General features: G+C 36.3%; 1 protein-coding gene across 1 annotated transcript in view; it reads right to left on the reverse strand.

Annotated features, from left to right (window-relative positions):
* Positions 1-13,670, reverse strand: part of ERCC6 (ERCC excision repair 6, chromatin remodeling factor) — a 43,678-nt gene that overhangs the window by 3,060 nt on the left and 26,948 nt on the right. The window contains exons 8-19 of the mRNA XM_058810427.1: positions 11,961-12,131; positions 11,340-11,516; positions 9,842-9,958; positions 8,339-8,434; positions 6,381-6,599; positions 5,554-5,664; positions 4,999-5,118; positions 3,875-3,969; positions 2,176-2,321; positions 1,387-2,088; positions 570-771; positions 169-247 (exon numbers count right to left, since the gene is read on the reverse strand). Of these exons, the coding sequence (XP_058666410.1) occupies positions 169-247; positions 570-771; positions 1,387-2,088; positions 2,176-2,321; positions 3,875-3,969; positions 4,999-5,118; positions 5,554-5,664; positions 6,381-6,599; positions 8,339-8,434; positions 9,842-9,958; positions 11,340-11,516; positions 11,961-12,131 (2,235 nt within the window). The remainder of the gene's footprint in view (positions 1-168; positions 248-569; positions 772-1,386; positions 2,089-2,175; positions 2,322-3,874; positions 3,970-4,998; positions 5,119-5,553; positions 5,665-6,380; positions 6,600-8,338; positions 8,435-9,841; positions 9,959-11,339; positions 11,517-11,960; positions 12,132-13,670) is intronic.

Raw genomic sequence — 13,670 nt, forward strand, 5'->3', positions numbered from 1 at the left:
CACTTCATCAAAACAAAAAATCAGAATCACAGGTAAATAAAAATTCTAGAATTCTATATAATCATACAACAAATGTGTATGACACATCTAAGTCGGATTTATCACATAAATCATAACAATTCACATATATCAGCTATTAAAACTGAAATGTTAGCTTCTGCTTCTTACCTTCTGCTTCTTTGAAGCTGATGCACAAGTGGAATGTGAAGAAAGCAGCATGGAGTTTCTTTTTTGGCCAAACCGACTCCTAAAAACGCATGAAAGAATTAACTCTATGAAACATCCTTCTCAAAATGACTATGACAGTTTTTCAAAGACAGACTGGGTTTTTGTTTTAGGGTTCTCAAGAGCCCTCTACTAAGTTCTCTCTTCTTCTGTGCAACAATAATGCTTTCTTTGTACTTCAGAATGGACTACCTATGCTTGTAATATGCTTTCATGTCTATGTTAAATATAAAACATGCATGACTGATACAAGTTACTGCAAATACTAAGACAAAAAATGTATATCTTTAACATCCTATGCAACTCCTCTGTTTTTGGGAAAGCAGAGTGAGAACTGAACTCACTTTATTCCTGATGGTGCACCTGAGAGACCACTCGTGCCTGTCCAGGTTGGCACACCAGAAGCAGCTCCTAAACACTGCTGACGAGAGAGTCTCAGGGCTCTCAAGGCGTCCTGGGCCACTCTGCTCGCTTCTGCCTCCTCCAGCACATGATCTGCATTGGAGGCATCCATAATGGCATCATGCTTCATAACACTGTGTACCCCTAAAACCAGAGGACAAAAAAGGTGAAGGAGGACATTTCTTAATTTCTGTGAAAATCAAATACTCACTTTTTAAGTGAATGCCACAATTGCATTTTTCCTTCTTCAGGGTAATTATATTAAGTACATCAGTATAGTAATTTCTAATGAGAGAACCCCCTTCTTTATCAGTTAAGTAATCAATCTGACAGCAAATCACTTCTGGTGTGCTGATGAGGTCATTATTCACAACAGACCTGGCAATTATGTGGGCAAATTGATCATTTCCATTGTTATGGACAGGACAGGCAGAAGTGAAATCCTTGTGTAAATGAAGGTGGATTACATCCTGGAAATATCCAGGAGAAACACTGCATATACTTCTATATCCAGAAATGCAGATCTCTCTAAACAGTTTGTGCCAAGGTAATTAGCAAATTTGTAACTGGAATTAAAGTCAACTGGAATTAAATTTAAATTAAATTTAAACAATGAACATTTTAACTTTCACTAAAGTAACAGAATGAACATGGTTTTTATTGCAGCTCTAACCATCAGAGTAACAGATCTGCTCTTTCCCTCATTTGCATAGGTTTTATATACATCTGTTTAGTCAGCAGCCAAACAACAACTGTTACCTGATTTTCTGAAAAGTTTCTGCAAGACATAGTCATCATTTTTCTTTGAGTCCTGCTCTTCAGTGTTCTCCCTTCTGTATTGCTTTTGTTTCACTAGATGAGGAATGCGCTTTCCTTCAAATTTGGCATCTTTGTGATGTTTCTTCTTAGACTTATCTCTGTGGCTCTCATGTGACAGCACATCCACCTTGTGCTTTGTTTTTGAGATGCACTTAAAATGATTATTATCAAATTGCCCATCTTCAGTTTTAGCATCCTGTTTTTCCCAAGAGCTAGCTGCATCACAAGTGAGGCTGAGATCTGTCCTGGCATCTGCATTAGCTGCACCATCTCCCTCACCAGCCAGATCATCTGCTGTCAGACCTTCTGCATTCTCTGCAGAGCCCGCACTGCACGGCACTGACTGGGACATGCATTTCTCATCACTTTCCAAGCATTCCTCCTTGCTTTCATTGAATGAGTTTGTATCAGCAGCAGCTTGTGCATTATCTTTCGTGTAGCTATTTTGGTCAAAGGCTTCCGAGGTTCCCTTGGTTTCCTCGCTTGCCTCTACTGCTTTAGAAGAAGAATCTTTCATGTGTGTGGTGGAATAGGAATTGGAGGATTTCTTCTTCTTGTGTGAGCTGCTTTCTGCAAGATGGACATCACATTTAGAAGTGCCATTAGCAGGTGGCTTTGGGACTTGAACATCTGAACCAGTACCTGAGGGATGAAGAAAATTAGTATCCATTTAACAAACAATTAAGACATTTTTTCTTCCAAACAAACAGAAAAAAAACCCCCACGTACCTGCAAAAATTGCACTTGTTTCTGTCCCCTGAGACACATCTGGGCTGTTCAGAGTAAATAGTTCATAAAGGTCATTGGATTTGAAGAAGCGATTCTGCTTAGGGTCTTTCAGCACTCTGTTTGTTAAAAACTGTTTGAAGATTTGTCTAAAAAAGAAAACAAATATTTGGTGCATGAAACAATGTCTAGCGATGTTTAAGTACTGAGTACAGTACTTAAACAGAAAACTATAAGCACAAACATTACCCTGCAGAACAATTAAGCAGTGGGAAGACGATGTTAGTTTCCAAAAGACCATCTTGAGTTAGTAACTTTCAAACAACCAAGTAAATTGTTAAACACAGGGATTTATTATTTTGCAACAACCCCATAACACAACAGGTAACCACTATCCTGAGATGTCCTATGAGGCATCCCTTAACTAAGCAATAAATAACTTCACAGCTAGAACTTTTTTGTCCATTAAAATTGAAAAGCTTGCATATGTAACAATAAAACAAACAGAACGCTCCTGAAAAAAAAAAAAATGTTTTTATGGGTTCAATTGATTGGAGGAAACAAAAGCAGCAGAGTAGCTCAGTCTGATGGTGATGACTGTATGACAGACACTGAAAAGGGGAATCAGACTTGTGGCTGAGAAGAAAAGAGCCCACCTACAGAGGACCAAAAGGAACAAATCTGTACAACACTGCAAGAATCTTCTAGTATTGGTAAAACTGCTTCTATGCCATGTCTGTAGTATATAGTGCCTAAAGCAAAAGCTGTTTTATTCTGTACAAAAAGTACATCCCTAAATAGAACTGGAAATAGTTCTTTCCAACAGTTTTATCACACTTTTGGTTCTGCTGAGATTAGGCTAGGAAAATATTTTTAAATTCAGTGGTCAAAAAACTAAGTTTTCATTTACAGGCAAGAGAACACAGGAAAACAGTAAGCATGGGCATTTCATGATTTAGAGCTTTTTGTTCTTCTGAATTTTCCAAGAAGGTATTTCAGTTCTGAAGAATGAAGTCCAGACACAGGATTCCCATGTACATTCATCTGGAATTCATGTGAGTGAAGCTAACTACTGAGAAAGCTGAATGGCAAAGCAAACCAGAAAGATTTCATTGATTTTGAAATACAAGCACTTCAAAGGCTTTAGCTACACTTTGGAATAAATAACATGAATATGACTGGTAGTTATTGGGATTTAATTCTTTCACTTTGGAATGAATTGGGAATAAAATCAAATTGGGTTTGCACAGTAGTAAATAGATCTATGTACCACATACATCTTGATACATCCCAAGGAGAATATAAAGAACTTGATGATTTGAATTTGCATTTCAGACTATTTGAGTCTCATGTTGTGAATAAGGTGCTCACTGTTTTCTGTCTATGCCTCATACTATGTTTTACAGGGAATTCTGGATGTGCTGGACACAGCTGCTGGAACAGACTGGTAAGGTACATTTAGCACATGTGTCTTGCTGCTAGGGATGGAGCAGTACAGCTGGAAGTCTAGTACAAGAAAAAGGTTCTCCATTTCTCAGTAGAAACTTTCAGAAGTTTTCCATGGTGTGCCCACCATGACCAAGGTTGGGGATTAGAAGCAATGTGTGGACATGCACAGTTATGTCACTGTTCCACCACCTTGGACTTGCTAAAAGCAGTTTCCTGAGCATGCAGCTATATCCAAGAAATCCTTCTGACTGACCTGTGGTATATCTTCTCCTCAATGGTCCCTGCAGTGAGCAGCCTATACACAGTCACCTCTTTCTTCTGGCCTATCCTCCAAGCACGTTCCCGAGCCTGGAACACAAAGGTTTGGTTACCAGATATGAGCCTCTCCAACGTGGCTGGCAGAGAGACAATGATAACACACTTTCAAACTTAGCTTGGACATTTAACAAATACTTCAAGAAATGGCATTTCTAGAGCATACGATAATTAACTCAGCAAGAGAGGAAAAAGATCTAGAAAGTCTCCAATTGTACCAATCTATGCAAAAATTACCAATACATAGATTATGTTAAGATCAGAACTTTTATCTAGAATATGTACTTTACATAAACTTATTCCAGAAGGAAATTTCCCAATAGAGTGTTAATACACACCTTTCCTTTGAACTTTTCTTCTTTAACTTAAATGAAATCTTTCCTACAAACATCTTGAACCAACCACTATACAGAGCAGTGTAAGTCAGACACTTGCAGATCTCAGAGCTACATAGCATTTCTATAAAAAAGCTTTTTCCTCTCAAACTTGTAAGCACAATATAACTGCTACATGATTTGATAAATCATGTAGCAGTTATATTGCTTACCACACTGTGAGATAAGATGAGATAATGAACAACTTCTAAAAGCTTAGAGCAGCTCTCTAAGGTCACAGCTACATATCATTATCTAGTGAGAAAGTCAATTTGAGCAGCATCTGCTCTCCTCTTCTCACCCTGCATTGTCACCACCGACAGTCCTGCCTGTTCAAGAGCTTGCACAGCTGTACTTTCCCTTCAGAAACATCTGGTTTATTTATTTTAAAAACACAGGCCATTTGAACTGTTTGTTTGACTGCACTGTAACTGACTACATGAATCAACAGGACTGAAGAGTGGTAAGGTATAACAGCATATAGGGGATGTGGTGGGAACCACTTAAATTGGCTTTGCCACAAGAGTAATCATAATGTGGAGCTGCACCCTAAGTGACCATTGCTGGGAACAGCAACTTAGGAAAGAGCAACATAGTGCTTTAACATTATTTGAGGAGATAAATGTCATTTCAGCTTCAGTTTTATTCCAACTCAGCTGGTAAATGGAATGTAATAAATCAAACTCACCTGTGTGTCTACACTGGGATTCCAGTCAGGATCATAAATAATAACCCGGTCAGCACCAACCAAGTTAACTCCAATGCCACCAACACGAGTTGTTAGAAGAAAAAGAAATATGGATTTGTCCTATGACACAAGAGAGAATTTACTAAAGCAAGAAACAGCAAAATGTAACATTAAAAAAAAATCTTCCTGGCTTATTTTATCAGCATTATATGCAAAGATGCAAAGGAAGCCAAGAGAAGAAACACATTTCCTTGCTTGTCTAGTATTTCTTTTGACAAATACAACTAGTCTGATCTAAATTTCATTTACTGTTATCCAATAAAACTGCTTTTCCCCCTTCTCAAATGTGTTTCTTTCCTTAGCAGAAAACCCAACTTTATGAAATAAGAGATTACATTTTCCCCTCTCTCACAAATACAGGGGTTTCATTTCCCTGAACTCCTCAGTTTTGGGTCTCCAACCTGAAGAAGTATATTTAAAAATAGAACAAAAAGGAATGGAAGAACTCGATCATACTCATTAGTATGTATTCATGTGTGGGATGGAACATCTCACCTCATTGTATTTTGTTACAAGAGGCTGTCTGGAAGCTACTGCTGTGGTGCCATCCATCCTGAGGTAGGAATAGTTTCTGTATCTCACAAAGACTTCAAGTATCTGCATCATCTGTGGTGATGGAAAAGATTTAATGAAATCCAGATGTGAAGACTGAGCATCTGTATGATGAACCTGTAAGAATTTCTAGCACTAACTGCAGTGTCAATCAAACAAACAATGAAAAACTTGAAACATTTTCTTAAATGACAGAAAACCAACTTATGTAAATGGGGCAAAAAAAATTCACAGCTGAATGCAGCGGAATATTTGAGCTTGGTTTGGAAGTCCAGGGCCATGGCTTCAAGTTAATTAAATGGGCTGGTGTGCAGCACCCCAAGGAAATCCACAGAAGGAAGACAAAACTGTGAGTACACAGGGAAAACAAAGGTCAGTGTCTGTGCCACTGTCCCAAAGGGAGCAATCCTGAGGATCAGAGGTGCACAGGCACCACACAGAGCATGCAAAGTGACACCAACTGTGTCCTGGAACTACACAGCAGGGACAGCCTGGGACCATGTGGGCACAGCTGAAACAGCTTTGACACAGTGTATTGAAACTGGGCCACTGCCACAATGCTGTGTCATTTCAGTAAAGCTTACTGAGTTTGGGAACTGGTCACTGATTATTCCAAAGACACCAGTCATTTCAGTAACTTTGTCAGTAAGACACTGATTTTATGAGAAAGACACTACAAAAGGTGGTTCTACTTACACATTTTTTGGAACTCTCACACACATTTTAAGTAATAGTAATAGCTAAAACTAAAAACAATTAGCTCATCTTACCTGTCTTGACTGAGTAAAAAACAGCACTCTGTGACCTTGTTTGTGCCATATTTTCAGCAAGGATTCTACCACTATCATTTTTCCAGAACGTTTCCAATATCCAAACTGATTTGGATCCTCTGCTTCAGCATCTGGCACACTCTTCAAAAGTCTGGGACTATCAGCAACGAAGTCAGGGTGATTGCAAATCTTTCTCAAAGTTGATAGTCCTAGGAGAATCTAAAGAATACAAGAGAAAAATATTTATTTTTTCATGACAAATACTTGTCTTTATGGCTTGTGGAAAAAAAAAAAGAGCAATAGATTAATCCACTAACCATTAATGTTTATTTTTAATAATGTTTTCATGCTAATACTTGCTTAAGGGAAAGTTTTAGGAAAAATTAGTACAAAAGAAAGTGATTGAAATTTTATGTACTTGGGAGCCTATCCTGTTAAGGGAATTCTGCAACAATATCCACACTAGTAAAACCAGTCTTTACCTAGCTGTTAGGCCATGTTTTTCTCACTCAAAAGGAAAAATGCCATGAATTTGTTTCTTGAAACAATGAAATTATCATGTCTTTCCTTCCAACTCCTATCATATTAGCAGGTAACTTAAGACAGACCTTAGGATAGTCAGTATGTCCACCAGAATGCAAGATAACAAAGAATAAATGAATTAACATATTTCAACAAATATATAAAACTGAAATTACCACTTTTGAGGCCATGTTAGGAGAGTTCTATTCAGTTATTAATTCAATAATATTATAAGTGTTATTTATACTTCTGAATATTCTGAAAAATGAACTAGCTTGAAACAATGAATCCCTCAATCTTTTAGCACTACAAGCTGGATGAGCCTGCTCATAATTTATGGTTTGTTTTTACAATGCTGTTTTTCAGCTGGAATTTGCTGTTGTCATCACAGAATATCTAATAAAAGCATTGACATTTCCTGTTCAAAATTTTCAGATCCCTAGTAAATATGATAGCCCATTTTGTAACATCTTAGGTAAATTTCTGCAGAGTCTTGTACGAGTCATCTCTAAAAGAACAAGCTCCTTAAAGAAATTTTCACTGGGATAACTAAAATGGCTATGCACTTGAAAAAACTTGTCCTCTATACCTTTGTGAGATCTGGTAAATTAAAAAAAGTCAAAACAGTAAAAAGGTCAATGTGTTCTGTGTATGGGACTGCAATATACATGGCCATGCTGACCATACCGGTGACTGGAGCCCCTGGGTATGCAGAGAGAATGGATTTCACAGCTCACAAGACAAGAAAATATGGTGAACTACACATTATAGCCAACACATAATATCTCTCCTCCTACAAACAAGGGCTAAAATGGAAGGGAGACACATCCATTGCATGCATAAAAATGTCAAACAAACCAGATGTGTGCAATGGAGGATTCCACAGCAGATTCTACACAGGCAGCAGCAGCCAATTATGCCTTCCACTTGGCCACAGCAATTTCAACACTTACATCATGAGGATGGAGGCTGAAGATGTTGAGAAGTGACTAGTCAGACAGTAACAAGGCTGTTTGCTTATTTGCTCTGCTTTCTGTTAATACTGTGAAATCATAGCAAAGTTATCACACCTGAATTGTACTCCCAGAAGTAACTATGCTTTTCCTTTGTTTCACTTGGGCAATTGGTTAAAAGCATGAATACAGTTACCTACAACAGGTCATCCAAAAAGCCAGAATTTGTTCCCAAGATCACAAACATACTGGGAAGCTCATTACATTCCTACTTTTATCTGGTCATGTCACTACATATGGATCACTAACTCAAACATATTTCATCTAACATTTCTGAGAAAAAAACCAGACAACTACAAAAACTGAATAGAGATCACTGTGTTTGCTTCCCCTACTGCTCAGAATTCAGCTAGAAGAGTGCAAGGGCCAGTCCATGATTTTATCCATCCAACCATATCTGTCAGTATCCTTATTAATGCCCACCTGCATGTCTCCATTGAGAATCTGGTAAACTTCTTTAGAGTTGATGTAATTTTGATAGATTTGACGCTGCTCCTCTGTCAAACGGCAAAAGAGGACCTACAAAACAAACCAACCACTCAAGCCCAACCTGTGGGAATTTCAGAATTTTACCATGTGCTACAATGAAAGTTCAGAGATGCGTGACATACAGAAAAAACTAAGTCAAAAGATACTGCACAGAAATCACTAGAAATAAAAAAAAAATAATTTAGAGAATGAACATGATCATTAAGATGAGTTTCATGAGGTTTTATGTGCTCTTTCCCAGTAGTTAGATCTTCTTCTCAAATCACTTTAGTTTTGGAAGTGCTGCCATTTTCTAGTTTTAATGAGGTAAAACTAGAACTGTGCAATGTTAGCATTCTCTCAAAGCTGTTTATAGTCAACTCTTTCCATTGTGCATCTGTCACCTCCCTTACAACTTGCAAATTTTTAGAAGTTTAGCAGATGTGGTCTGTCCTGTCTTTAGACCTTAAGCATGAAATATAATGATTTCTCAGGTGCTCTGATGGGCTAAAATTGAACAAAATCACTTCCTTGCATCCTGCAAGGCACCCAATATTATGCTCTATATCAAACTGATGTAGTGCCCTGTGACTGGCAAGAGCAAAAATCAAATTTATTTAAACTGTCTATGATCACATTCTTTTGATATCTAGATATTAAGAAGTTGGTTAAAAATAGTATACAGAAATTAAAAAATTAGTTAAAAAAAGATCATTAGGCTGCATATACACAGTATGGCCTATTTATTTATTATGTACCTTTCAGCAATGTTTTACAAAGACTTAACATGTCTACTTCTCTTTAAAGTGGGAAGACAGGAAGGAGTCAGAACAGAACATAAATTCCTGAAGCACTGAAACCTGAAGAAGAAGCTAAAATAATTACAAGTGACTATTTGTAGGAATTTCTGTTAACCAATACCTTCCACCTCCTCTACTTTGAATGAAAATGTTTCCTAAAGAAACGTTCCACTTTGTAGTAGAGCAAACAAATTTGACACCACAAGCCTAATATTTTGAAAATTTATTATAATGTATAGGCCAGCTAGCTTGCAATATGAACAACTGCCAGCAAGTATTTCTGTATTATTTGCTGCCCAAATTAATCTTTCTACGACAGGAAACAATGCTGAATTGTTTCCTGCTGTAAAAAAAGGAAACAGACAGACAACTCATTTCAATGCACTTGAGACCCAAGGGGACAGCATTAAGTAGCCCTGACTACACTTCATCTACCCTTTACTTTTTAGATAAGTGAACTCATACAGACCCTGCAAGACAGCAGTAATTTAATACTCAGTACAATCATGAAAGAATATGAATCTTGAAAGCTCTGCTCCTTATCTTTAGTTAAACCACCATTTTATCTGCTACTAGCACAAATTATCTCCACATTTTCATCAAAGACTGAGTTTTGGGGAGAGTGAGGACTCAGATCTAGTTGTGAAAATAAGCAAACCTGTTCATTTTTATCTGGCAGTGAAAGGCTCATTTTTACATCAGCCTTCATTCTTCGCAGCAAGTAGGGGTTTATGGTGTCCCGTAACACACAGGCACACTTGTATGCAGTTTTTACCTGAAAAAAGGAAGAAAAGGCACAAGTTGTATTTTGGTTCTTGATATTAATTCTAGCAACTAGCAAAATTATATAATCAGCAATAGGAAAATACTAATAAAATTAGGTAATAAAAAATTTAAAATTTAAAAAATAAAATAAAAAGAAATAAAATCTATAGTTACATGTTCAACACAACATGAATTGCAATAAAATTCATGTTAGCAACAATAAAACTGAGTAAGTAAGGCTTCCTCAGATACATCAGATTTGTCTTTAAAAGAGACCAAAATAAGATATTTAATTTAGAAACCAAAGAAAGAAGTGACTATAAATCAGTACAAAACCAAGATCCTCATGAAAAAGTGCTAATACATATAGTAAGGATCAAAAAAGAAGCCTGCAGCAATGATGGTGGTTACCAGACAATAAGTGAAGATTAGTGCACACTTGAGACATCTAAAAAAAAAAATCGGTACAAGAAAATCCCCATGATGACAGAAACTGAAAGTCACTCTGGCCCTAAATGGAGAATACAGTTCTATAAGGGGTAATGGATGTGTGTATTAACTGTATTAACTGTAATAATGGCTAAAAATACCTGAATTTGTATTAAAACAAGACAATAAAAAAAATATTGATATATAAAAACAATTGAAAGGCCAACTTAGTAAATTACTAATATTTATACAAGAGAAGTACCTAAACTTGAAAAGAAAATAAAACTTCAGCAATGCATGCATGGAAAAACTGTGTTAGTAGTTAGAAAGATACAAACAGTAGTTAGAAAGATACAAATTTAATAGTATTTATATGAAACTTAGTCTGTAGATTATGATGCAGACAATTTAGTTGCTATCTAGTTAAAAATAGAAAAACATTTAAGCTGTCATCTGAGAATCACAACTACAAAGATTAATAGACACTTATTCAAAATAATTTCCCAAGTAATTTTTTGCTTTCAAAATTAGTTTATCTACTTCCAGACTTCCAACACCTAATTACCTTTTTGAAATAAAAACTGTTTCTGAACTGGATTTAAGAATTCTACTTACTGCATAATTTGCCAAAGCTTGATATTTGATCTATTTAAATACATTAAAATGTGGAATCAGTCACCTTCCACTCCAATCTGTTTATCTTCATATCAAAGAATACTTTTAATGACCTAAGCTTTAGGACTTTTGACAAGAAAACCTTGTATATAAAGTGCACTCCTGTATAAATGAAACAGTCTCAGTTGAATGATTTTTTTACACAAGCAGCAGTAATGCATACACACATTTTTCTGGTTAGTGTCCAGAAACATACAGCATTAAGTACATTTAGAAGTTGGTTTAGAAACAACAGTAACAGCTGGAATAGTTTCCTTCAAGCAAAATGATATTTTGGATGCATTTACCTGGACAGGAGAGGCATTGCAATATCCTCCCATGGTTATTGGGACAGAAAACTGCTCCATGAACACAGGGAGGGTTCCCAATTTTCCTGGGAATATAAAGTCAAAGAGGGACCAGAGCTCCTTTAGGTTATTTTGCATAGGGGAGCCAGACAAGATGATTCGATGGGGTGTGCGGAACTATTAATAAAAACCACAAAACCAAAAGAAAGTTATTTTCATGGTTACTGGTGTGTCCTGCCTCCTACTTCAGAGGATATTCAACTTCACCAACAATAAATTCTCATGCCAAAATATGTGGCCTCACACTCATGAAAAAAACAGATTTCTGCAATACATTGTTCATAAACTGTTAGCAGAAAATTCACACCAGCAATCTGACATTTATCAGTACTGGTAAGTTACTATGCAATTTAAAATTTATAATTTTTTTCCTCTACCACACTTGTGTAAATTTACCCATGTAAATTCATTAGAAAAGTAAAGTAAGTTAAATAGTCAAATACAGACCATTGTGATGTATGCTTTTATTCTTTTTTAATGATCAAACATATATTTTTATGATAGGCTACTAGACATTGAAACCTCCCTCCAGAGCACATACATTTCTTTTTTATAAAGTACCTGCTTGCATGCAAGTGTGACTGCAGCATTTGGATTTCGGATTTTGTGACCCTCATCCAGAATGACATAGTGCCAATCATATGTGTGGATGTTGTCTTGCATCAGACGAATGTACGAGTAAGATGTAATTAAAATCCCATGGCATGAAGCAATTTCATGAATTAATTTCACCTAAAAACAAAAGGTGAACATTGTCAGTGGGACAGAATCCTCAGACCTACACACACACAGATTTGCTATCCAAGGTATGTACACAAAGTATTATGAAACCAGATCTATAATTTACTTTGCAATGAAAATAAGAATATGCAAGATTTTGATTATATTATTCTTAGCTCATCTGTGAAAGAATGAAGCACTTGAATACTGTGTTACAGCAAATCAGAATTTACCAAAAGCCTGGTCAGAAGGAAAAAATGGTTTTTATTTTCAACTTTTTAAAGGCAATGTCTGAAAAAGCAAACATTGGATTTGATTAAGGTAATGGGTTTCTTCAAGTTCTCCTATATTCGCTTCACAAACCCAGCTGTGTGTACTGCAAGCAAGAATGTTAGAGGAAAATTAAACAAGTGAAATACTGAAAAACAAATACAAAAATATATTTGTTTAATCCTAAATTCTGTCTAAATTTTCTCATTATAAGACTAACATAGTTGCTACCAATCTTCAAATTTTGTGCTTCTCTGGTAAGCTTTAACCTTCCCCCAGGTTTTTACTAGCCTTTTTAGCTGCAAGTTATGTAGGGCAGGGACAGTCTACATAATTTTTGACAATGTTCAGGACTCATCTTTATTACAGTTATCCTCCATGTATAAATCTAGAAGACTTAAACAAGAGATGATGAGAAGGGAAAAACAGAAAGTACAACCACCACTAAATTTGCTGAAGTAAAGACAAACCCCTTATTACTAGAAGTGCCTTTTAATTAAAACACAGCCCACAAAAAACAATTAAAAACCAAACAAAAGAGAAAAACCCATGTCAAAAACTAAGATGGTGTCAATATCCATGACCTTTTACTGTAAAATTACTTACACACACCCCAAGATTCAAAAAATTCTTTTCACTGTTCAAGAATATCTGCTTTCTGATTATCATCTCCTGATAAAACCACAACACATTATTTAATGTTGGTATCACGAGTCTCAAGAGAATATGTAATCTTTAGAATAATTTGTATTACAGACAGAACAGGATTTCTCTGCAGGTGTGGACATCCACAGCTTAATTCTACCTGGTACATTATCCATAGTCTGCAACTTTTCTCAAGTCTCAGGAATGGTCTGTCATAGAATATTGTAGACATCACTACCCAAACACTTAAGACAAATCATCTCGGGTGATTTAAAATTAAAAGCTTGTAAAATATGTAACCTCTCCTAATTTTTGCAATTAATAGGGTATGTCTGCAATTAGCCTGACTTACAGAATGCTACACTCTTGTCATTAAAAGATGTTTTGTGAAAGTGCTGCTGTTATTATGGAGGCTCAAGAGACCAATCCCTCCTAGAGGGCAAACAGTGGACTCGTAGAAAACAACAGCCATAAATCACGCTGTCAGGGAGCAGAGAGAACAGAAGTGAAACACAGGCACATGAAGGCCATTCATTGTAAACACACCAAGGCAGAATCCTAGTCAGGATTTACTGAACCTGTAATTAATTAAAGTTTCCTTCAAGCTAAATTTTTAATAAACAAGGATTTGTGCTG

Source organism: Ammospiza caudacuta, chromosome 9 (assembly GCF_027887145.1).
Source record: "Ammospiza caudacuta isolate bAmmCau1 chromosome 9, bAmmCau1.pri, whole genome shotgun sequence".
Lineage (NCBI taxonomy): Eukaryota > Metazoa > Chordata > Aves > Passeriformes > Passerellidae > Ammospiza > Ammospiza caudacuta.